Source organism: Nelusetta ayraudi, unplaced genomic scaffold (assembly GCF_046127955.1).
Source record: "Nelusetta ayraudi isolate G7.1 ecotype Tasmania unplaced genomic scaffold, CSIRO-AGI_Nayr_v1 ptg000006l, whole genome shotgun sequence".
NCBI classification, from domain to species: domain Eukaryota; kingdom Metazoa; phylum Chordata; class Actinopteri; order Tetraodontiformes; family Monacanthidae; genus Nelusetta; species Nelusetta ayraudi.
The window spans coordinates 6,432,863-6,456,636 of NW_027466056.1; the positions used below are offsets into that span (position 1 = coordinate 6,432,863).

The window sequence follows — 23,774 nt, forward strand, 5'->3', positions numbered from 1 at the left end:
TTTGGCGTCTGTGATTTCAATTTCCTCCCAGTTTTAAGTGCAGTCTGAACCTTCTGTAACACACACCCAACTTTTCAACAGAGACTGTGACTTCATACGACTCTGCAGCACATTTGTCGTACCATAATCAAACACTGAGAGTTTAGGTATGATGCACATAAATTAAGAGACTGGGATCGGCCATTATTTTCAACAGAACTTGCAACTTGCAAATGGTTTCATCGATATCCCAAAAAATTTATCATGCGCAGCAGATTACAACGGGCCGTTAGTGCCCATTGGCATACTGTGTGGAGTGGTGAAAATGGATTATGACGGGTAATCATCACTGCTCTGCTGGCTGACTGGTCATCCGGAGGTCAGGACACTTGGCACCTGCAGCCTCAGTGCCTTTCAATGACGGGTATTTTGTGGTGATGCTTGGTCAGTCTTGGACCTGAGAGTAGAGGGAGGAAAGAAATGGATCAGCTCCAGAGTTGGATTTGAAACAGACATCGATTTGGTTAAAGCGCTTCCTACAGAGGCGGTGATGAAACAAAAAAAATGAAAGAGGAAAGAGGGCAGCTAAAGCTACAACTAGGGTTTGAACCTCGTAGTTCAAATCACCCCTTTTCTGTTGTTGTTTTATTGGTCCACAATCATAAGTAAAAACGCATTTACACTAATCATACTTTTTTTGAGCAATGAAGATACATATTCTGTATAGCATGTCAAAGTTGGAGTGGGGTGAAATTTTAACACTTATAAGAATTTGGGAGAAAAGAAAAAAAAATAGCTAATGAGATCCAAAAATGGAATACTACCGCTAGCCTTAAGAGACTAAATCAATAATTTGTTTGGCCTCCTGAGTGCAAGTACATATATATATATATATATACATATATATAATATCTATAACTGTACTATAATGACAAATAATAATTCAATGTAATCATCAGCTTCATGGTATGGACACATAACACAATACACACAGTACAATAATTGGTTTCAATATAGGGTTGCAAAATTCCCCATATGTATGATCTAAACATTAATTTGTATGTATAAATATAATATAGTTATATATATTATATTACTTGTCATAATTATATTACAAGAGTGATGATATATTACACTGTGTATAATTACATAGTATGTATCGTTACACGTCTCACTTTATTTTTTTTGAGAATGTAGTTGCAGGTATATAATAAGATATGCTAGTGTACAGGGTGAGGGTTAGTATTACATTAAAAAGGGACTGCATAAAAAGGACTTATGTTCGAATAGTCAGTGGCACCGGTGATGCTTAATTCTTGGTTCTGTTCTTCCACTTACTTTCCCTCAGAAAGCTTTGGCGTGCGGGCGTCTGGAAGGTTCGGCTGGTCGTGGGACCTTCGCCTTCGGCAGTGATGGTCTCCACCTCCAGCCTGTACAGACTGGCGGGGTGCAGGCCCGACACCACCAGGACGTTGCTCTCCTGAAAAGTGATGTTCAAGGTGTGTGAAATTGCGCGGAAGCTCCACAAGATTGTTTTTGTCAGCTCGTTGAATCCTGAGATGAGCCGGAGGGCGAAATTCATCTCAGCTTCTGAATCAATGCCTGACGTAAATGAGCGCAGAGCCGCAGAAATGTTGCCCAGAGGACTAAAGTTGGCATAATATAACACAGCATAAACGTGGCTTTATTAAACCGACATTTTCAATTCAATTTAATACAATTTTATTTATATTATTATTATTTTTTCTACACTGAATTGCTGCCACCGGATATCCCAATTACAAAGTTACCTCCAGGGGAAGAATTTGAAATAATGCCTGAGGCAAGATCTTTAAAAATATGTGCTATGTATTTAATACATCTATCTATCGATCTATATATATATATATATATATATATATATATATATATATAAATATATGATGAATGCTGGGTAAATGAGGATAACTTGGTGTTTAAAAACAAAACTGGAAAAACTCCTCCAGACTGATTGAGTTGAAATACTTTTCTTTAGAGAGCAGTTGGTACATTTAGTAGCACGGCTGCTTAAGTATTACTATAAAAGTACAAAATTGGTTGACTGGTTGGTTAATTAGTTAATATAAAACAGAAAATATTAATTTCCAACAAAATGCGACTCTACTGCTTCGGGGTTACATCCGGCAATATTTAGGCCAACGTTAGCATTTATTTGGAGCACGCCTTGTGCTACTTGCATGTTTTGAATCGCATTTGCTCGCTGTTTTTAACAGTGGCAGGGCAGCTGTTTCGGTGACTAGGAAGAGGCGGAGATTCACATGCGCTAACTGCCACGCACAGCTTCACATACCAATTTTATATCACCTCATATCTGACAACAATGAAAAATTGCTTCCTGTGCCTTTAAATCTTAATAATTCAGCAACGCTCTAAATTAAGCTACTGACCGGTGGGAGGATCTGTGACTGTGAAATGAGGCTGTGGGGCAGCTTGGCGGTGTTGTGCCGGTTGTTGGGGATGACCTCCGCCCAGGTGACCTGGTAACCAGTCAGGGGCTGGTGGGGAAGAGTTGTGGGGACGTCCCACCTAAAGATGGCCGTCATGTTGCCAGCCTTCACCTCAAAGGATGCTGTCAGGTTAACTGCCTTCACCTCAACCTTCTGGCGAGGAACTGCAGGAGGAAGGCAAACTGGTAGTTTAATAAGACGTTATCAAGTGTGGATTACGCAATTCTCAATCTGCTTTTGGGAATACTGTAAAAAAAAAATAGCAAGCAAATGTGCTTAAACTTTTAAATTGAGTAGAATTTATTTGAATATGCAAGAAAAGAAGTGAGAAGAGATGATGGCTTATACTTTTTCAATTTGCCCTTAAATATTATATTCAGCCTCTTGTGTGTAATTACTGATAATATTTTATAATATATCCTATAATATATAGCATAAAATATCCTCATAATAATACTAATAAAAACAGCAATTTTGATTTATTAAATTGTTGTTAAGTTGTAATATGTATCAATATCATCCTAATATGCAGTCCATTATATTTCTCATAAGTATATATTTCTACATTCCTGCGCATTATTACATAATATATCTAGTATCGCATTATAGCAAGATTCAAAACAACTTGTGTCTCACCTTTTTCCCCTGGACAAATGATGGGTTTTGGACTCTTGGCTTGGATGGTGGCACAGGAAGGGGTAAAGAAGCTGGTGCTCTGCATTGGTGGATGAGTCTTTTTACTCACTGGCTGCAGAAGGACCTTATACTTGCAGGAAAACAGCAAGCCCCTGAGGCTGACAAAGCTCTCCTAAAGAGAAAGAAGAAGAGAAAATCAGTACCACTTGAGGCACTTGGTTCTTTAAACGTCTTCAATATTTGGTCCGAGTTTTTCCTCTTTTTGGTCTTCCCAAAACCATCAAGAACAACCAAAACATGTCAAGTGTCTGATCACTTGCAACCAGGGAAGTGGACCGGAATGGATACAATGCCAGTTGTGTCAGTGTGAAAACGAAACACAAGAGATCTGGCGATGTTAAATCTTTTGATTGGACAAAAAGATGTGGAAACTGCTTCAAAAGGGCAGTTGACGTCACAATTCGCTAACTATTTGCGAAAAATGTGGCAGCTTACCTGTGTGGTGATCTTTTCCATGGCTCTAGTCTGGTTGTGCCCGCAGTACTCTGGTGCCCAGCGGACTCTGTAGTATTCTATTGAGGGATCTGTGTGGACAACATTGTGTGCAACTGTTATTGGCCATTGTCACATTAGCCGGTCAGTCAATAGGACAATCTTAGTTTGGTCCCAATCCCAATTCACCCCGGTCCCATTGGCCATACACTAGTGTTGTTCTCACCAGGGTATCCGTCCTCATAGGGACATCGAGCGAGGGGATTTGCGAGTGCTAACTAGCCCTCCAGACGGAGGGTATGAAATACTTCCCAGACTGGATTATTCTTTGTCCAGCTGAGTGTCCCAGCTGGTTCAGAACCCGGCAGGATCATTCTAAAGACTGACAAAATTGTACCCATTGCCTCCATGCTTGGCACTCAGTATTCTCAGTATTCAGGTTTGGAATTAGGGAGTTAGATCCCCCCATGATTCCTGGGCGGGGCACCGCTGCTGCCCACCGCTTCCTCAGGGGGTGGGTCAAATGTGGAGCATAAATTTTACATCATTTGGGATGTGGCAATCACTGGGACTTTAACTGTAACTTCTGAAACAAATTGCACACCAACTGTCTTGCGCGAACATACCCATGGCGCTTTGCCAGTAAACATGCACTTGCAGCTGCCCGTCCTGGTAGAAAGGCGTCCCCACATCCAGGTTGTCGCCCGTTGGCTTTCCTGGAACAGGGCCCATGGCTTCAAGCAGATAAAAAGAAAGTCAGAAATTGACGCTCAACTTTACACAAAAACGGAATGAAAGATGTGCAACACAGAAGTCATCCACAATTAACCTGCCAATTATTATGCATCTATCCAAGGTTCAGGTACCTCTACTTCATGCATTTGCAACCTCACCAGCCTTAGGTAAGGGCAATAACTTTTTTTTCGGAGGCTGGTGATTGGCTTGTATCCCAGTTTTCTCAGAATTGAAATTGCAATATGTTGGGTTTAGACAATAAAGGGTACTCAGTTCTATGTAAATTATCCTCAATCCATCTCGGTTGGGGTCTAGCAAATTAATATATGTACATATATATATATTTATATGAATTGTGACATACAGCGCTGTGTGGTGAAATGGACAATAGCTCGGGGGCCCTTGAGTTGCGTTTGTCGCCAGTAGGAAACAGCTTGAACCTCCACGCTGTAGGTCCTGTTGGACCGCATGCTGTCCATGTCCACGTGACTCTACACACACACACACACACACACACAAAGGAAGGATATTCAGTACACTACAAGAACATGAACTCTTTTTAAGAATTCCCAAAAACTCATCTGACTGAAGGAACTGCCATTATCTCATCCTTGCTAGGGGAGCAAAATCTATGGACCCAGCAGTCACTGGTGGCCCCAGGCTATACCATTATCAATATGCCATGCATGAGAGGGGGGTTAATAACCCACTTTTAGTCATAGGGTTCAAAATTGTTAGCCGATTTTGATCCCCTTAGATAGGAGTTTTGTCTCACATATTGAGGTCATTGTGCCTGACTTGGGGCAGGCCGGGGGCAAAAACTGATGAGCCCGATGAGATGCACGTAAAAGATTATATGATTAAAAAGATCTCTAGTCCAGGCCCATCCGTAGCTCCACCCCTGCTCCAGATACAGTAAGTGCTTAAAACATAACTGCTTGTTTGTGTCCTCACCTCCCTCACGATCTTCCTCCTTTTGGTCACCGATGAAGCAGAGGGTTGTCCGGCAGCAGTCCAGCTCCAGCTCACCTTGTAGTGGTGGACCGGAACGTCCAGGTCGGAGGTCATGCTCCACTGGACCCTGGCGGCCACAGCGCGGCCGGGGCCAAAACTCATGTTGGTCACTCTCAGCTCAGTGGGAGCTGGAGGGTTGGGAGGGTCTGGGGATTGGGGGAATTGGTGGAATATCATGCGCTGATACTTTGAACCTTCAGAACAGTTGAGACAAAAGCTGTTTTTAACGATGGTATATTTTATTTTACCTCTGCTGGAGTGGACGTGTCGACTAGGCGTGGTGAAACCTCGCGTCCCGCGGCTGTTGACGGCCGCCACCCTGAACTGGTACCAGCGGCCCGGCCGAATGTCGGCGAGCCTCGCACCCTGCTCGGTCGTCTGCGAGAGATCAATGAACAGGTTTCGTGAATAATCCTCATGATGCCGTTTGCTGATGATGACACTTTTTAATAACCCCTGACAATACCAAAAAAGTGCAGACACATGGCTGAATTTTAAAAGGTGGACTGACACAAAATTGCAAGCATTACTTTGATGGATCGACGAATGGTTGGGTGGATAAAGTCAAAATAAATAAAGCTAGTGGCGCACCTGTGCGACCGCCTGCCAGGCAGTGGCGGCGTCCTCGCTCGGCTGAATGCCAAAGTTCCACCTCCGTTGCAGGACGTAGACGACGGGTTCGGCCGAGACGTTGAAGCGGGACGACCAGTAGACCTCCAGCTGACTGGACGACAGCTCCTGGAAGTTCAGCTCTTTCCTCGGTTTCTGAGGAGTACCTGCAAAACCAGTACTACTTGTCAGATCACTGGTACTGCGACTACGTAGTGACATAGCTTTCTGGTAGCGTAACAATTAACTGCATCTCATTTTCAGTTGTCTCTGTGATGCAAAAGAAAATCTGACCGTTGCAATATTGGCACGTTGAGATAAAATCAAGCCGTAGCTTTTCCTCAAGAGTTTGCCTGATTTTAACCAATTATTTTAAGGCCTTATTTTTTAATGTGCATATATAGAGAGATGTCAAGTAAGACTGGATAAATAGCGTCGCTGTTGTGCTGATATGTATATCTGGTCCAAGGGCTAAATACTAAATTCAAAGACAATCAATCTTTTAGATTGTGCTTCTCAAGTTTTATGTCATTTTAGCTGTTTTGCAGAAGAAAATCCACACAGTCAGTCAGTCAGTCGAGGGTTTGCTTTTCGCTTACCTTTGTAGAGGTCTTTTGGGCTCTGGCAGGTGTGGCCGCAGCTATTGGAGCAACACTTCTTCTGCATAGGACACTCCTGGTCACGGTCGCAGCTCTCCACGCAGGCCGCCGCGAAGCCGCTGGCTCCCTCTGGAGGTGGGCAGCTGCCCTGCTTCGCTGACAGCACCGATTGGAGGAACTCGCAGCTGGCAACACACTCCCAGTGCTTTTTGGGGAACACCCGCTACCAGGAGAAAAGTTCACTAAGGTTTGCAAGACGATGGCATCTTATTTGTACGCCGTTCAGTTGTTGTAGGCCGTTAGCGTGGGCTAAAAGTGAAATGAAGCTAATGCTAACACTGATTTTATAACAACAAAACATTTTGCACTCACAAAACCAAATATTGAAAATATCTTCATCAGCATTCAATCAGACTTTAAAATCCACCTTATATACAAACTCCAGTACAGACACAAGTTGCCTTCTTTAATTTGAACTATTGTTATTAGTGGGCTGACAATCTGAGTTGCTCTACCTCGCACATCTCTCTGCAGTTTCTTTTCCTTTCCATTTCCCAGGAGTCTTTGCAGGGTTCCAGGCACTGCCGAGTTAAAAGAGAGAGCAGTGATTAAAACATGACGTTGAAGTGTAGTGTCTGTGTAATTCAAGCTAATAATAGCATCTGTTAGCGTTCAAAAACACATGCGATTTGCATGTGTTTTCCGAAGCTAGGGCGCGTTTGCCCAAAGTAGAGGCGGTCGCATCTCAGTATTCATAACAGTGGTGATGTGCAACCGGTCTAAAGGAATAACGCCACTATAGCGTCACGTACCAATTTTTCATGACTTTATATCTTATTTCACTGACGGATATGAAAATCGCACTTTGCCCCTTTAAGTTGCAAACATCCCCTTGTGTCCCCTGAGGTTCCCTTCATGGAGAAAAATGCTGTTTATGTTCAGGCAGAAAACTTTCCAGCACAAACTTTACAAACTTTTGACATACTTTACAGTTGCCTGTGTCCGCCCTGTATGACTCTGTAGGACACATTCATATAATGCAAGGGCATTATAAATTGACCGTTTGTTTGATTGTCGTTTGTTTTTTTCTTTTTTTATGTTGCATTTTTATGAAGAGTCAAATAAGCATGAAACTATTTAACGGTGCAATTCAAAGGTTTTAAAATCCCTTCCCGTTTTTATCTCCCTCTGGATCATTTTTCGGAGTGCGTTGACAGTTGATATGCTACTTTCCCAGTGGCAGAAAGCTTAATCTTGCACCAGCGAGCACAGCCACTCCCGGGGGATGGGGTAGGGAGGTAACTGCACACGAGCCGCAATTTTACGCTGTACTGAGGAACAGCAAGGGGGGGGGGGAGGAGCGCGGATGGTGGCGGCACGAGGGCAGAAAGCGAGAGCTGCGCTACCATTCAAAAGTTCAATTCAGTTCATTCATTCATTTAACAATTATTGCAACATTTTTGGGTTTAATGAAAAACCAATGTCTAATTAAAAGTGCTAGTAATGGTCAAAATAAATTCTGTTTGAACACACAAAAATATTAACCATGATGCTTTGTTTACTCTTATGGTTTAGCAACTAAGTGTGATTAGAATACAGACAGACATCAAGACAACAACTGTCAAAGCCATTCCATAAGTGGGTCCATAGACTTGCTCATGTTACTGCATGAGTAATTTCAGAAGCTGGTTTTAATGGAGTCAATGACCTCAAATTTTTTGAGCGGTAGTGTACGTTTCGATGATGCGCTCCAGTTTTGTCGCAGCTTTTTCGGCCCTGCGTTGTTGAGTCCGATGGGTTCACGCCGAGCCTTGCCAGTCAGACGAGCCGATTTGCTGTTGTGTGTAAACAGCCGGCACTGCCACGAGGGGATTATTACCGGCATTTCAGGGGGCTTTGGGCGGGATTTGGGGGCACGGTCGGCCCCATCTGCAAGCCTCGAGGCGAACATCCGCCAAAGCCATCAAAGTGACGACCGCCGAGCAGGGCACGTCAAGACCTGATAGGATTTGACGGCGCTCCGTCAGATCATCGGCAAAAAAAAGAGTGGAAGACATCCTTATCTTTGAACGGTGTCAGGGAGCTTAACTTTATTCAACAGTTTTTTTGGGGGGGATTTTTGGACCAAAGCAGGGTTAACAGCAGACAGGGGTGGAAAAAAGAGGAGACGCAGCCAAACGGACAGTGCAAGCGGAACAGCGGCTATTTCTGCCGCGTAAGAAAGACTCCCAACAAGCGCGGCCGACAGCCTCGCGCTCCAGCCTGCCATCTCCCATCTCGCCTCCCCCCAGTGTCCGCCAGAGAACTCATCCCCTAATCCGGAATGGCATTGCGGCCCTTGCTCCATTCCCAGTGCCGCCGCCGCAGCCTCGGCTCGTTTTCCGCCCCATTTGGAGCTCAAATGGAGCGTCCCAATTCTGCCATAACCACAAGTAAAGCTGACTTGAGGCGGAGGACATGACTTCTTCCTTGTTATAGAAGGATTGAGGAGGGACAACACAAAGACCTTTTAAGGTTCAGGGATAAATGTTAAAAAATTTAAATGTGATTGATTTGCGCACAACCGCCTGGAGATAATGGAGTGAAGAAGTACTTGTGGCACAGTGGAAAAGAGAAAATCACTGCCAGTTGCCTAAAGATGTGAAGGAGTCGTTACTGGCTACCGACCAAATGGTCAAAAATGCAAAGCGATGGGTTTTGCACCGCTAAGGTTCACCATCATACATGGACAGATAAGGGACGGCGACTTAGACATTATTTTCCGTTTTACAAACTTAAATGACACTGGATCATTTGTTTCCCTCAGTCTGTATGAAAAATTTTAATGAAGAAATTTGGCGGGGGGGGACAGTACACAGGTTTGCTTTCCAACAGCTTCACCTGCTTTTTGGGAATCACTCAAATGTTAGAGATGTGATTTAATTCAGAAAGGTTTATTGCAATACCTCATGCAGACCTCTGAGTCTGCCTAAAAAAGATGCTGAACTTTGAAACCCTTGGGATGTCGCGGCAACATTGAATAAGTAGAAGCCACCGCACCTGAAAGCAGTGCTGTGAATTTTTCGACCTTAATGTTAGGGTTTCGAAATGATTTTTTTTTTAGGATTCTTTGACTTGGAACAGGGGAAATGACAATCCCGCCATTCACACAACACACCTGGCTGGCCTTGGATAAGACTATTGAGCATTGGCGGTATGCCTGACCGCCTCTAATCAGAAAAAAAAGAACCTGTTCCTTGATCCTTCAATAACTTCTTTCTTGGCAGACACGTCTCCCCTGCCATTACTGACGTGGAGAGACAGAGTGTAGAGCTTACAGCTAGGCCAGTGATGCTGATGTTGGCGTGTGAAGTGAGGTGTGTTCTTTGGAGGCTGGCGCTGGGCAGGCAACCAAAGTTGCATCAGTTCTTTACAAGGCAAGCCAGGCATGCTGTGTCGGTTGCAGGGATGGTATGCTCCCAGTTGCGTGGCATGGACTTGCTAAGCATCTTTTTAAAGTAGAAGGAGGGCACAGAATATGTTAACTTACGACCGAATGCAGCAATGGTGACTTCCTGATCAACGACGTTCTATATTGTCAGGGATGAATCTGATGCATAAGCTTTGGTGACCTAATGCAAATGAAACTAGCGTTAACTAACTCACTCAGAGACATTCTATATCATACCTGTCAGCTACTGGAAACAGCTACTGTGCTATGAAGGACCAATAATTATGCCAGTTCAGTGATGACAGCGCAGATGATTGGCTGTTTGAAAAAGGGCACGGGATATGATTGAAATGATCTGTGTGCTCTGACTCCTTATAGAAGGTCCCTGCTCAGAACCAGAACCATTTACACTTCGGAAATGTTGAAAGTGGCAAACTCGTCCAGGCTCCGAACACAGCTGGGGTAAACTCCAGCAGCTAGCAAATCGTCTAATACACAAAAAACAAACAACGCACCCGAACAAAGCGGGCTGCAGTCGTAGATAGCCGCCGCTAATAAACGTAGCCTTTGATCAGGGAGCTGCCCACGGGATGAAAGAGCTTCTGATCCAGCAGCGGTACTTCTAAGAACAGCTGTCATCGCAGAACATCTGTGTTTTTCCGAGCCGAGCTGCTGAACAAGTGACAACAAACATGAGCTCCTCCGGAGTGGTTTTTGCTTTAATTTTGCGAAGAGAAAAAAAAACTGGAATAGGAACCTTGCCACAGTCTTGATCGCATTACTGCCATTCCATCTCTGAAGATATGAGTATTGCTGTGTTGTCCTGGCAACCGATAGCAACCAGTGTACCTCGTGATATTTAGCTCGGTGGCAATACGCACATTTTTTTTTTACCACTACGGAGCGCAGCAGGGCACAACATGTCAACCAAACCAAGGGGCATAGCACTCATACTCCCCTCCTTGTCACAGTTGTGGTAACAGAAGACGACTCCCTGAATTTTGGGTTATGTCCAGTATAATTTTTAATCACAAGTTTGCTTTTATTTGGAGCACGTTTCAGGCTATTTGCATTTGTTTTCTGAAGCTGCCGCGGTTGAGGTGGTTGCTTCCCTATTTGTGATGGCGGTGGGGCAGCTGTTCTGACGCTATAGACACTTCAAAATGCCCAGTTTTAATGCAAAATACACCATGAGAGGAACCACCAGATGGCATTAGTAAGAACACTTTTCAGTGGAACGATGGTCGCTTGCAAATGGGTTAATAAGGATCGATCGTAAAGGCGTGGTGGGATGTGCTCTACGAGATTGGAGTTGCCAGCAACTTCTTATGCCGTTGCTTATTGTTGAATCTCATTTGTCAGCATCTCCTTTGCCTCAAAAGCCCGATCTCATTCTTTAAACCCTTAATAAAACACCTTATCGCTGCGAGTCATGGCTAAGCTCACACGGCTACATAAGTGGGATGCTGCCAAGTTTCATGAATGTCTCCGCGGCTCACCAAAGACAGAATTGTTTGAGTTATTTAGGCGTGATTTCTTTAGTTTAATGATACAACAGAGGGATGCGGCAGTTCATTTCTCGTTCATTAGGGTCTTTCTCCATCGTGAGCGCTGATGTATTGGCTGGGAAACAGCTGTGATGCCATCGGAGGCCGCGGCGCAGTGATGAATAGCTGAGCCGGCCAGCGGATAATAACCACAACAGCGCACCGGCATACATCAACATAAAGAGTGCACTCACGCTGGTTTAGGTTGGCACGGAGTGATTTATCGCCCTGGCCATACACACGAACACACACACCTTGGAGTTTACACACAGCAACCAATAGGTCACCACCACACACACACACACACCAAACTTCAGAGATTTATTGCATGGAGGAAGTCTTGCAGCCCCATATGAGTTCCAAAACTTAACTACATCTATTTCATAATTTCAGCTGCATGTTTATATTGTTTATGAAAGATGAAAAAAAGAGGAAGACTCCTTTTCCTCAAAAAATAAATAAATAAATAGTTGTAATCTGAGCGTGACACCTGGCTTCTCTTTGGGAATGTTGCCTGATCCAGAACCTCCTTTGCAGTAAAGTAATTATTATATGTGATTATATTCAGGTTCGAATTCGATTTGGCCGACTGTGTGTGTAAACCTCAAAATGGGAATGATTGTGAGATACATTTCTGGTCATTAGCCACTGTCTTAGATTAGTTTCGATTTGTAAAGAGATACGTGGTCAAAACAAGTGGAAAACTACATTTGGGGCGATCTAATTGGCTGACGCAACGCCCTAGCCCAGGATACATCACCTCTGTCTTACCTGCAAACCAATACAATCTGAATTCGTTTTAATTTTAATGAAGCACAAGATCGAAGCCCCATTAAAATACACATGACACATGACAAGACATTTTCTCATTTCTACTAGTACAGGAAACGTCTGCAGAGGGGCCGCGCTAAAATCTTAACCCAAATAGAGAATACTCTACTGAACAGACTGTATTGAAATGACCAGAAAGAGGGAGGTCAGGTTGAGTTAAAGTGAGCAATGTGTGGTTTGTCAGCGAGTAGGCAGGTCCCTCACTTGGAAACATCGATGTTTCCAAGTGAGGGACCTGCCTACGACACAGAACTCTGCAAAAATATGTCCGAGATTCAGCTTGGGTTCAACTGACTTTGGATAAAGGAATACAAACAAGAAAACATCCATCACTACCCACAATGTACTGGTGGCTCTGTTCCATCCTTCTTTTCTGGCCTCTGAAAAAGTGCCTGTGTGCCTGTTTGTTTTGGTGTTGATGCAGCGTACAATTACAATCTTGACTAGTGTTTTTTTTTTTTTCTTTTAGTAAATAACTGTGTGTGTGTGCATGTGTGCGTGTGTGTGTGTGTGTGTGTTTTCATTGGTACCAACCTTTGCACACTGTTTATTACTCTGACACCAGCCCAAGGACCCATTGTTCTGTGGAGGAGGAACAGAGACAAGACAAGGGGGAGAATTATACAGTCAATCTAATGGAATTTAGCACAAAGGGATACGTTTTAATGCCTTAATTAGAGGTTGCGGTGCCACCACAGCCCGAGAGGCACTTGATATAATTACAGTTTGCCAGAAAAAAAGAAAATAGATGTGCGCATTGTACAACAAAACACTGCTCCTCTCCAAAGACAAATTGCTGTTTTTCCTTTCGACTTGACATTCTCGGCGGGCCTTCCCACTTGCGAGTAATTGGGCACTTTGCCCAAAAAAGTGATGGAAGGTGAACCGGGGTAGCCTGTCAAGTCACGTGTGCCTGTGCTGTATTTTAACATGATTCAAAAATGGCAGAGCCTCATCGGCGATGTTGTCTCAAGAACACATGAAGCTGCCCTTGTCGGTGTGAAATTGACAAATATACTTGTGTTTTTTATTTGGGCAAATCTTAAATAAGAGCTCCTTATTTTTTCCTTAGCATGACAGAAGCTTTATCAATGGTCAGCAAAGGGTGAGCTTAGCTACTTCGCTGCCCTTGGAGCTCGGGCCTGAGTGGATGACGGCAACGGTGTCATCACTCTATACTTGGGCGAAGCTGTTAAGATGGTATCATCTTGCAAGGCAGCACCCCCCGCAGGTGCGATAAGGGAATTGCGCTGCGGATCACTGGGCAACATTCGCTTCGAACTGATATTGGCTTGATTTTTACTTGGCAAAAGCTTAATACACTGCCTGTAAATACATTAATAAAAGTATATATTTTCACAGTACAATAGAATAAAACAGAACCATAGAATGGTTCTCATATAAGTATATGTATAGGTCTTGCTCCCATTTAGCTGCCATCTTGCACTGCCATATTTCTAAGGAAGCCTGTTGTGGACAATCAAGGTTGCCTGACAGCGCGTTTGGTATTTAGGGTGAACGCTCGCATCGTCAAATAAGCCAAAGAAGAACAAGGGGGATGAGGTATCCATTTGTGCGCTGGCAGGCCACTATAGTTCACTGGCAAACTCGGTAGAGGGAGGGTGAGTGAAAGAGCAATCTAAAACATAACCACTTGATGCCGCTGTTTCCTCTCAAAATTTCTAAATATTGCAAACCTAACCTTTAAGGTGCAAGACAAACCAAAAGCCAGTCGACTTCATGTTATGGTACCATATTTGTATTATGTTGATCACATTTTACTCTTTTTTAGATTTTAGACTCTCCCTCACTGGTTATCTAGGCGTTTCTCTCACCTACTGCACCAAGGGTACAAAGATTGATTTGATTTTTGCAAAGCCGTCACTCTCGTGAATCACCCTGTGGCCCTCCACCCCACTTTCAGCTCGACTCAGCTCGCTCGATACCCGGGCCAAGTAGCAACTCAAGTAGCTACTCGCTTAACAACAAAATAGACAGAGACAAGTAAGTGCTATAGTGGACTTTCTGTGACCAAAAACAAACAAAAGGAGGCGGAGTAAGAAGACGAGTTGACGTCAACACCATTAGAAGTGGGACGATCCCGCTCCTCCCGATCGTCCCACCTCCCTAAATCACTGGTGTGATCGATTACGCCGCAAGGGGGACAACGACAACAACTGACTCCAGTGGAACATCGATGCTCCGAGAGGAGAGAGTGAAAAGGTTGTGGAGTTGAGAAAACGTTTCTCTCGCCCAGTGGCCCGGGGTCATCGTTTTTGCCGGCGTTTGTCGGACTAAGTGGTTATCTGAGGGCCCCTCCCCTCTCCAACTTAAATCCCCTCCCCCAATTGGTGCATGCGCCTGTGTGTGTGTGTGTGTGTGTGTGTGTGTGTGTGTGATTGTGTGTGTGGGAGAAGAGATGGTACATGACAGGGAATGAATCCATGAATAATCAGGCTAACAAACGGTCCTCGCTGTTCTCTTTCTGTCACAGCGCTTTTATGGGACGATGCCAGATGGAAGCGGGAACCGAGAAAGAAATGTAGGTCTACAAACTTGATTGTGAAGTGAGTAGGAGTTGAAGGATGGGCTCGGGAGGAGAGGGGGGAGTTTTGAACACTCAAAAAATATACATTTTTGACACAAAGCTTTTTATTTGCTGTGTAAAGGTGTTTTAAAACACTCTAGAGTCAAATCAGCCCAATACAAAATTCCCAGCCAATAAAGCAAATGTTTTGTCATTATTACTATTATTACTATTATTATATTATTTCAAACAGTTGTTGTTTTTAGTGTTCACCAATGAACTTTGCATGTGCTTGCACAAAGGATGTTAACACCTCGTCCCGTGTTTTGGAATCTATTATTATTTTTATTAGTAGTAGTAGCAGTAGTAGTAGTATGTTTCAAATGACCAAAATCATACTGATGGTTGCCTTAAACAAACATGAAGTCACACATTTTATATTGGAAAAACTTTTGCCCGAAAATTATATATGCAATTACAATCGAATAAACAGCGATGATCCGATTGTGATTATTCTTATTATCATCATTTAAATAACTTGCGTAAGTTTCTCAGATCGGCCACTTTGCGCGCGCAATGCGTCCTTACCTGCATTGGTGCGCCGAGCGCGGCCGCGTTGTGCACGCCGAGGCACCGCGACGCGCAGCGCGCCCTCGCGACGCTCTCCGACCACGAGTCGCCTCCGTCGTCGTCGTCGTCACCGTCGTCGTCGGGACGGTCGCGCTGCCTCCTGGCGCACGCGGCGGAGCCCAGGAGAAGGAGGAGGAAGATAATCCACAGTGGGAGGCTGGAGGTGACGCGCGCGGCCAGCATCGCTTGTCCAGAGAGTTGCGCGGAGTGAGAGAGACGAGAGGAGAGGATGTGATGGAGTGGAGTGGAGGGCCCGCCGGAGGTGGAAATTATATTATATGGCCAGGGGCGGAGCTAATGTAGAGCTAGGCGTGGGGTGCTGGTTGGGGGGTGAGGGGTTTGCGGGAGGATGACTCTCAACTGTGTATCATGCGTGCCAAAACGTGCCAACATGCCAGGGGGGAGAAAAGAGGGAGGGAAAAAAGAAAGCTGATTTCACTCACTGTACTGTGACCAACTCACGAAGGTGAGTTTTTCCAAGTGCTTACAAGAAGATAAGAATAATGTATAAATAAATGACCTTCTGATTTGGTTTGACATTTTTCTTTAAAAGTGCAGTGCGTTCGCATCGGCACTGTCCTCACCCCCTCGGCCTCCACAACACCTTTACTGTATGAATGTATGAGGATCAACCAACCCTCTACCCAAAGCAACATCCTTTCACTGCAAAATATTAAGATAGTAAGAAATATATTTTCTGACAACAATTGTAAAAAAATAAAAAATAAAAAAATAAAAAAAAGTTGCAAAAACAACTCCCATTACTTTGTATTAAAGAGGCGATAAGCAATTTTCATAGTTGTCAGAGTTGAGGTAATAAAAAACTTGGCTACTGAAGCTCCAGTGGTGTTTTTTCATCTGTGTCAGTCTTTTGATTGCATGTTTAGTGCATGTGAATCTCATCCTCCTCCTCCCCGCAATTAACATTAGAGTGTCCCACTTGAAAAAAAAAAATAAATAAACAGAATACAAAAATCTCATTTGCATAACAATGACTTGCTTGAAATTGACCTTTTTGACCTGCTATAACCCCACCCACGCTCAGCACTGATCAAAGTTTTCTTTCCGCGCAAGTCCTCGCACTGACGGTTTACAACCAGTCTCTATCGGACGTGATGTCACATTGCACGATAAGTCTTTGCGATTCGCCACAACTCCTCGAAACTCTTTACTAATGTGCGGAAATAAAAAACCCCGGCGGTGTTAAGAGTGTTTCTCCAGCGGCGACAACCACGGCCAAAGCGTCACTGACGCTTGTTCTGTTGATGAAAGGCTTTCGCTGCGTCGTTCCAATGCTAAGTCCAGACGTTTGGGGGCGTTAAAACGTTAATTAGCGTTAAAGCGTTCAACCGAGCTTCGCTTTGCTTGACGCACAGGTGGAACCCCTTTTCCCAGACGGTGGTTCCCGCAACAGCACGTCTCATTTTTTAGGAGGACACAGGCAATGTATTTTCCAGGGAATCCCAGCTGTAAATTTCACTAGAAGCTACAAAACAACAGCTTTCCTTTTTTTTTTTCTAAATATACACGGCCTATAAATGTTACCACAAACATGTCTCATGAACGGGGCGGCGCACCGCTGGTTTCCTTGCCCAAGGAAAGGAGAGATCGTGACGTGTTGGAAACTCTGAAGAGATCTTTTGCCGGCTCTCTCGTGACTGGCACGCCGAGGCCCCACTTGAGCTCACGGAGCATCCTGCGGCGTTTAACAAGGAGCACGACTATTTATTTATTTATTTCCCCGCCCCTTTAGCATTTACTGCTGCACCCCCGCTTTGTGTGTTTTTCAAAGTAATGAGCCTTTGCAGCATAAAGGTTTGTGTGTTTGTTTTTCCCGGTAAAGCAATGAGGAGGTGAACTCAGGTGCAGATAGACTTTCAAATCTTTGACCCAAATGATTTGACCCCAGCTGAAGGAACAGGGACTCCCCAACACAATCTTGAAAGTGACTCGTTCCCATCTGGTACAGTGTATTTTTTTTTTTTTTTTCAAGCGTGTCTGTTAATGAAGTGAGTGTCTCCAGATTGTTGCAGGGCCAATGCACTGGTGGTCCGCCCACAAGAGGAAGGAGGAAACCCCTGCACTCCCCGCCGAGGCCTTGCCTTGTTGTTTCACAAATTAAAAAAAACTACAACAACAAACTACAACAACATAATTGGATCATTGTGCGTCGAGTCCGGTTTTCCACTTTTTCTTCTGGGCCTGGAACTTACCTCTTTTTTTCTTCCCCAGTTCATGGTATTCATCTTACTATACCTGTTATTGACCATGTCATTGAAAGAGTCATGGCAGCCAATGGTAAACTCTGAGCTAACTTGCTATCACTTGGCCACAACCCAATGCATTCAGGCATGTAGGCACAGTGAGGATGACTTGCTGAGGTTCAAAGCCATCATCGGAATGCAGAGGAAACAGGCTCTAAGTCACTCTGACTTTCTTCTCTGACTTTCTGACTTTCACGCTAGCACAACCATCTCTGAGGTTTACAGAGAACGGTCCCTAAAAGAGGGGGGGAAATAACAGTAGGGTAGTGGTCCAGCCAAGTGTTGTTGATGTCAGGGCTCAGAATGGGGAGATCGGTAGGAGACCCTAGAAACCCAACACTCAATCGAACAGCCACGGGTTACAACCAAAGTTGGCTTTCTGACGTCTTTTTAGGTACCTGGTACTAAAGATAGGACACTGATGCTACCCTCCTTGATAGCAGCGAAGGCATATTGATCAGCATGTCCCATTTAGCTCAGATTGATTCAGATACGGGCAGCGGTGTAGTGCAGGGTATACATGGTATACCCATTTATATTTCAGGCAGCATTGCGTAGCTAAATGGAGTAAAACAAAAGCATTTCTTTCAGGTTCTTTGGTGCTCTTCTTTGCACTTTTCGTCATTAAGTCAAAGCTCACTGAACTAAATGCTTTAATGTTGAAATCTTCTCATTGGCTTCCATTATTCATCCGTTTGTTGGGCAAACCGCGCTGCACCACAGATTTCTACTTTAAGGACATTTATTTGACTGGTTATATCCGGTGAGCTAAATGAAACTTTAAAAAAAAACTTCAAGCATGCATTGCGAGCAAGGAGCTCAAAATTGAGGTCAAAGCTACTTCGGGTCAACGTTGTGCTAAACTTAAGGGCACCCCGTCATGCCACAAGTCCAAGGGAAGACCAAAATTAGTTTTTTATACATGCATTAAAAAAGGCTGCGGGAAAACACCTCTGTTGTGGATTTCCCATCGAGTGTTTCCATTGCTTCAGTCAGTGACTGCGTGTGTGTGCGTCTGCGCGTGCGTCCTCTTCTCCACATGAGCGCTTGGTGGAAACCCAAGTTTTCAGCGTGGTGCCCTTCAGGCTCAGTGCAGACAGGTGGTATTTTACGCGCTGTTTCCACTCGCCGGGCACTTGTTACTGAAGGGAACCCCTCGTTAATGTGGTAGACCTCGTGAAGCAGCAGGTTCCTCAATTTCCCCCGCGGTTTCACCAAGTTTTTGCGGAGGGAATGAGGGACTCCCGTTTTCCCACCAACAGCATGTTGGAATCCTGTTTACTCCGAGGGTAACCTTCCAGAAATTACCGCTAAAGTGTCAACGGTAATTTCAGCTGCCCAGGTTGCCCGACATCTGTTTTGAATTAATACATGGTTTAAAAGCCTGAGATCGGAAATAGCTGGATATCTCAACTAACAACTATTTGAATAGGCAATATACAAAGGAAAGGATGTATAAAAAGTATCTATCCTGGCGTCCTGTGCGTCACCTTAAGAGAGCAACAGAGAGACAAAGCTTTGATTCAGGAAAATTGCAATCAAATAGTTTTATAAGTTTTATTGGATTCAGGTCGTTTCAACTCTTACCTTGGTCTGTAGATTGCATTGGCAGCAATTTGTCTCAAAGTAAAAGTACTTAGCTTATTTTGTAGCATAATGAATAACTTAACATCCTAGGTCCGTGTTTAAAGCACCAAGCACTTTTTTTTAGTTCAATCAATCAACGCTCAATCAAATCCAAAGGCACAATCCGACAGTGGCCAAGACAAACTATCCATTGGGAAGAAACCTCGAGCAGACGCAGACTCTGCAGAGTAGCCATCTTCTCTGTTCCTTTTTTAAATAAAGTGATGCATTTTATTTCTTTATTCTCCTCTACTTCTTCTTCTTCTTCTTCTTCTTTCACCACTTTATCAGGAGTCGGGTTGTGGGCCAGCCGAGAGCCGTAGTCTCTCCAGCATGTCCTGGGTCTTCCTTGGGGTCTCCTCCCGGTGGGACATAGCCGGAACACTTCTCCAGGGAGACGTCCAGGAGGCATCTGAAACAGAAGGCCGAACCACCTCAGCTGGCCCCCTTTAAGCTCCTCACCCTGTCCTTAGGGGTGACCCAGGTCCTCACCCTGTCCCTAAGGGTGACCCAGGTCCTCACCCTGTCCCTAAGGGTGCGCCCAACCACCCTTCGGAGGGAACTCATTTCGGCCGTGATCTTGTTCTTTTGGTCATTACCCAAAGCTCATGTCCATAGGTAAGGGTGGGAACATCGATCGACTGATAAATCGAGAGCTCCGCCTGTCGGCTTTGCTCTTTCTTCACAACAGATCGGTACAGCGACTGCATCACTGCAGACGCCTGTCGATCTCGCGCTCCATCTTTCTCTCACTCATGAAAAAGACCCTGAGATACATGAACTCCTCCTCCCCTGTACTTATCATCAATACCGGTGTCCCACAAGGATGTGTGTTGAGCCCTTTCCTGTACACTCTTTACATCAACGACTGCCTTAGCATCTCTCCCACCACATCATATGTCAAATATTCAGACAATACAGCTATTCTGGCACTTCTCTCAGACAAACAATCCACACTCGTCTATCACAATGCAGTCACACATTTCACCAAGTGGTTCGCAGACAACCATCTCCGAATCAATGTTAATAAAACAAAGGAATTAATGTTCAGCCCTCCATCACGCCAGAACTCAACCATCATAAACAACCAAACAGTTGAGACAGTGGACACTTTCAAATATCTAGGAATAACTCTGGACAATAAACTCACCTTTGATTAGTACACCACAGACATGCAAAAAAGAAGCCCACAAAGACTGTCAGCCATCCGCAAGCTTAAAAGGCTATACGTTGCACCCCACCTCCTGTCACTTCTTTATCAAAGTATAATTCAGCCCATCCTCTTGTGCTGTTCCACATGTTTCCATAATATGCTTTCTGTTACCAACCGGACCAAACTGACATGCATCACAAACACTGCTGCTAAAATCATTGGTCTCCTCACTCCCAACCTCACAGAACGAAATAACAAGTCCATCACTCGCCTAGCAAACACCATAGCACAAGACATCACTCACCCACTGAACCAGTACATCATCCCACTACCCTCAGGGCACAGGTACAGAACTATTAAGTCCAGGAGGGCTCGGCTGATGAAAAGCCTGATCCCTGCAGCCATAGCTGCCCTAAACAGCAGGCTCCGCTGATCTGACTGTCCGCTATTTTATCGTGTTTTTGTGTGTCGTCTGAGATGCTATGTACTGTTAGTGAAGACAAATCTCTCTACGGGTCAATAAATCAAATCAATCAATCAATCATTCAATAGATTCCACCCGGACATCTCCCCAGGGCAGCGTTTTGGCCATGGCCCACCAAGAGGAGGCCCAGACGAAGACCCAGGACTCTCTGGAGGAGCAAGTGTCTTGGCTGGCCGTGGGAATCCTTGGGAATGACCCAGTCCATGGAGTGGTACTGGGTACCTCATGAAGCAGCCGGGTAGTGCATATACATTAGGAACGGGCATTTGAAGTCATTTTTGAGGTTGACTAATGAGGCAATTAATGTGGTAATGTGGTAATGAGCAATTTCTCATTACCACACCATAATAGCAAGGGGGGAAAAAACTCATACACAGCAAATTCAAAATAAAGTGCTGATCTCTTTTTTCCTCACTAAAATGAAAGGTTTGAAAAATGTGTCACGTTTAGTTTTATGCCAAAATATATAAAAACAAAATATGTGTGTATGTTATACATGCACAGATATATGTGTGTTACATTACATATTTATGCATATATATACAGATGTATATTTACAAATGTACATATATACAACACAACAAAACCAAACCGGGTTGAACTGACATTCACGCTTATTTATGCACTGTGAAACCCATCTTGTTTGGCAGCGAGAACAGGCAGTGAGTTTTTTTTTTCTCTGTGGATCACTACTGCCCTCTAGTGTCGGTAATTGTATACAGCTTGAACGCCGTTTTTGTTTGTCATAAAGGCTCTACCTCCTTTTGTGTGTGTGTGTGTGTGTGTGTGTGTGTGTGTGTGTGTGTGTGTGGGCGGGCGGGGGGGGGGGGACTTGCTGACTATGTCCACTTGCTGTCTATGTTTCTAAATTAATATGAATGACTGTCACTACTGAGGATGTCATCCATTACAGAAGTTGGTAAAGATTTGATTTTATTCACTGAACATATTGACACCTCTCACCTTGCATGTAACTGTTGCTCAGCAATAAACAGCAGCCCACATTGATGTCAACGCACTGAATGAAACTTATCGTCATTGTTATATTGACAAACAATTATTAACACAATCCCTAATGACTTTGTTTTGTTTATAACATTGTTGTTGTTTACAGCGCACTTCAAACATATGAAACTTCACGTAAGACTTACTTTTGGTCCTTCTAACCCAGGGGTCAGCAACCTTTTTGACAGGTGGGATCACAGTGGGTTGTAAAACACAGACAGAGGGGGATGGAGCAGCAGTAGATGGATGGAGCGGTTTGGTGACCCACCTCATAGGAGAGAAAAATATATCATTGGATATGTAGAAAACGTGGCTATTGAAAACTAACAAAAGCTTTGAAACCAAATCAGTGTATTTGAAGCCTCACAGTACGTAGCTATTTATTGAAATGCCTCTTAAAAAACTGAAGAAAGAAAAATGGATGAAATACATCTCTTTAAGTTCGGCAGGCCGGATAAGAGAGTTCAACGAGCCGCATATGACCTCTCCATCTATTCATCCATCCATCCATTTTCAATGCCCGCTTCTTTCTGCACTTAGGGTCACGGGGGTCTGCTGGAGCCTCCCCCAGCTGTCATAGGGTGAAGGCAGGGTGACCCCCTAGACAAGTCACCAGTTCATCGTGTGGTGGAAATTAAATGGTAAAGACCAAATAATTCTAAGACAATAAAGGATCTCGGACAAAAGAGAGTTTTATTCTTTGGACAGGAACCCGGGGACAGAGCAACACAACTCTTTTTCAATCGCAAGGCCACATAAAAAGACTAACAACTATACACACCTACGGACAACTCAGAGTTTCCAACTGTCAGAGTCAGAGTTTCCAAATGTCAGACTGTCCAAAAGCAAGTTTTGTTTAATTTTTTTCTAGTGTTTTATTGAGGTTTCTTTTTTTCTTTTCTTTCATTTTTACCTTTTACCTGGAGTTAAAAGCCCCCACACATGTAATACGATCACCCAAATCAAGAAAAGGTGTGAACGTCGAGGAGGGGGACTTCTAAGACAGATGCCAGACAGACAATGTCGGGGACACAGAAGCAAGCGAGAAGTGAGGGACATCGAAGCTGACGAAGGGGAACCGGGAAGAAGAACAAGTCAGTTGTGTTAAGAAACTGACAGGTGGCTGGAAAAAGGAGTCGTTGCCGCCGTAGTTGCCGGATACGGGAGCCCGCAAATGACAGTAGCGGTGCATACTCCGAATCGGCTAAAAGTAGGGCGCATTTGAAGCATCCTTTGAATTTTAGTGAATTGGGACAAGCCTCCGGGCAGTGCTATGATGAAAGTGGCTTTCAAATGAAGGCTTAGAAGGACGCAGACCCTGAATTGAGACACAGCCCTTGTCTCCCTTTGTCTTGGTCGGATCATTGTTTTATGTTTTATGTTCAGGTTCATGCCATGCTGTTCATGTTTTTACCCAAGTGTTCTAAGGTCTGTTTTTGTGTTTTCCTGTTTTTTGAGGTGTGGATTGATTCAGACAAAGCCTGGATGAAGGCCAATGTGTGAAATGCACCGCCCGCCACTGTCAAAAGGCATGTATTTTCTCTATTTATACAGTGATTAGGGTTGCAGTCTTTAATCCTTTAAAGACCACGCAGTAGGCAGACTAATTATAGAAATTGTAGAAATGTCATCCTAATAACAAAATTCAGGAATTATGCATTCTCCAACTTATTTTTCTGCATTATAATTGTCAGTATTGAAAGTACATTTTCACATGACACAAGTTC

General features: G+C 44.1%; 1 protein-coding gene across 1 annotated transcript; it reads right to left on the reverse strand.

Annotated features, from left to right (window-relative positions):
* Positions 1-217: 217 nt before the first annotated feature.
* anos1a (anosmin 1a) lies at positions 218-15,722 on the reverse strand. Its single transcript, XM_076012406.1, has 14 exons — positions 15,474-15,722; positions 12,893-12,940; positions 7,066-7,131; positions 6,551-6,773; positions 5,934-6,118; positions 5,591-5,720; positions 5,283-5,488; positions 4,693-4,819; positions 4,220-4,327; positions 3,597-3,685; positions 3,102-3,273; positions 2,406-2,629; positions 1,318-1,459; positions 218-436 (listed from the first exon to the last, which is right to left on the reverse strand). The coding sequence occupies exons 1-14, from the start codon at positions 15,696-15,698 to the stop codon at positions 384-386; spliced, it is 1,998 nt and encodes a 665-aa protein (XP_075868521.1). The 5' UTR covers positions 15,699-15,722; the 3' UTR covers positions 218-383.
* Between the last annotated feature and the right edge of the window lie 8,052 nt (positions 15,723-23,774).

Excerpts from the sequence above, each read along its gene's own strand:
- anos1a (XM_076012406.1), bottom strand. The coding sequence starts at position 15,698 with ATGCTGGCCGCGCGCGTCACCTCCAGCCTCCCACTGTGGATTATCTTC. Across the intron at positions 4,820-5,282 it reads GGAGGAAGATCGTGAGGGAG|AGTCACGTGGACATGGACAG; the intron begins GTGAGGACACAA and ends GTGTGTGTGTAG. Across the intron at positions 4,328-4,692 it reads CCATTTCACCACACAGCGCT|CCATGGGCCCTGTTCCAGGA; the intron begins GTATGTCACAAT and ends ATCTGCTTGAAG.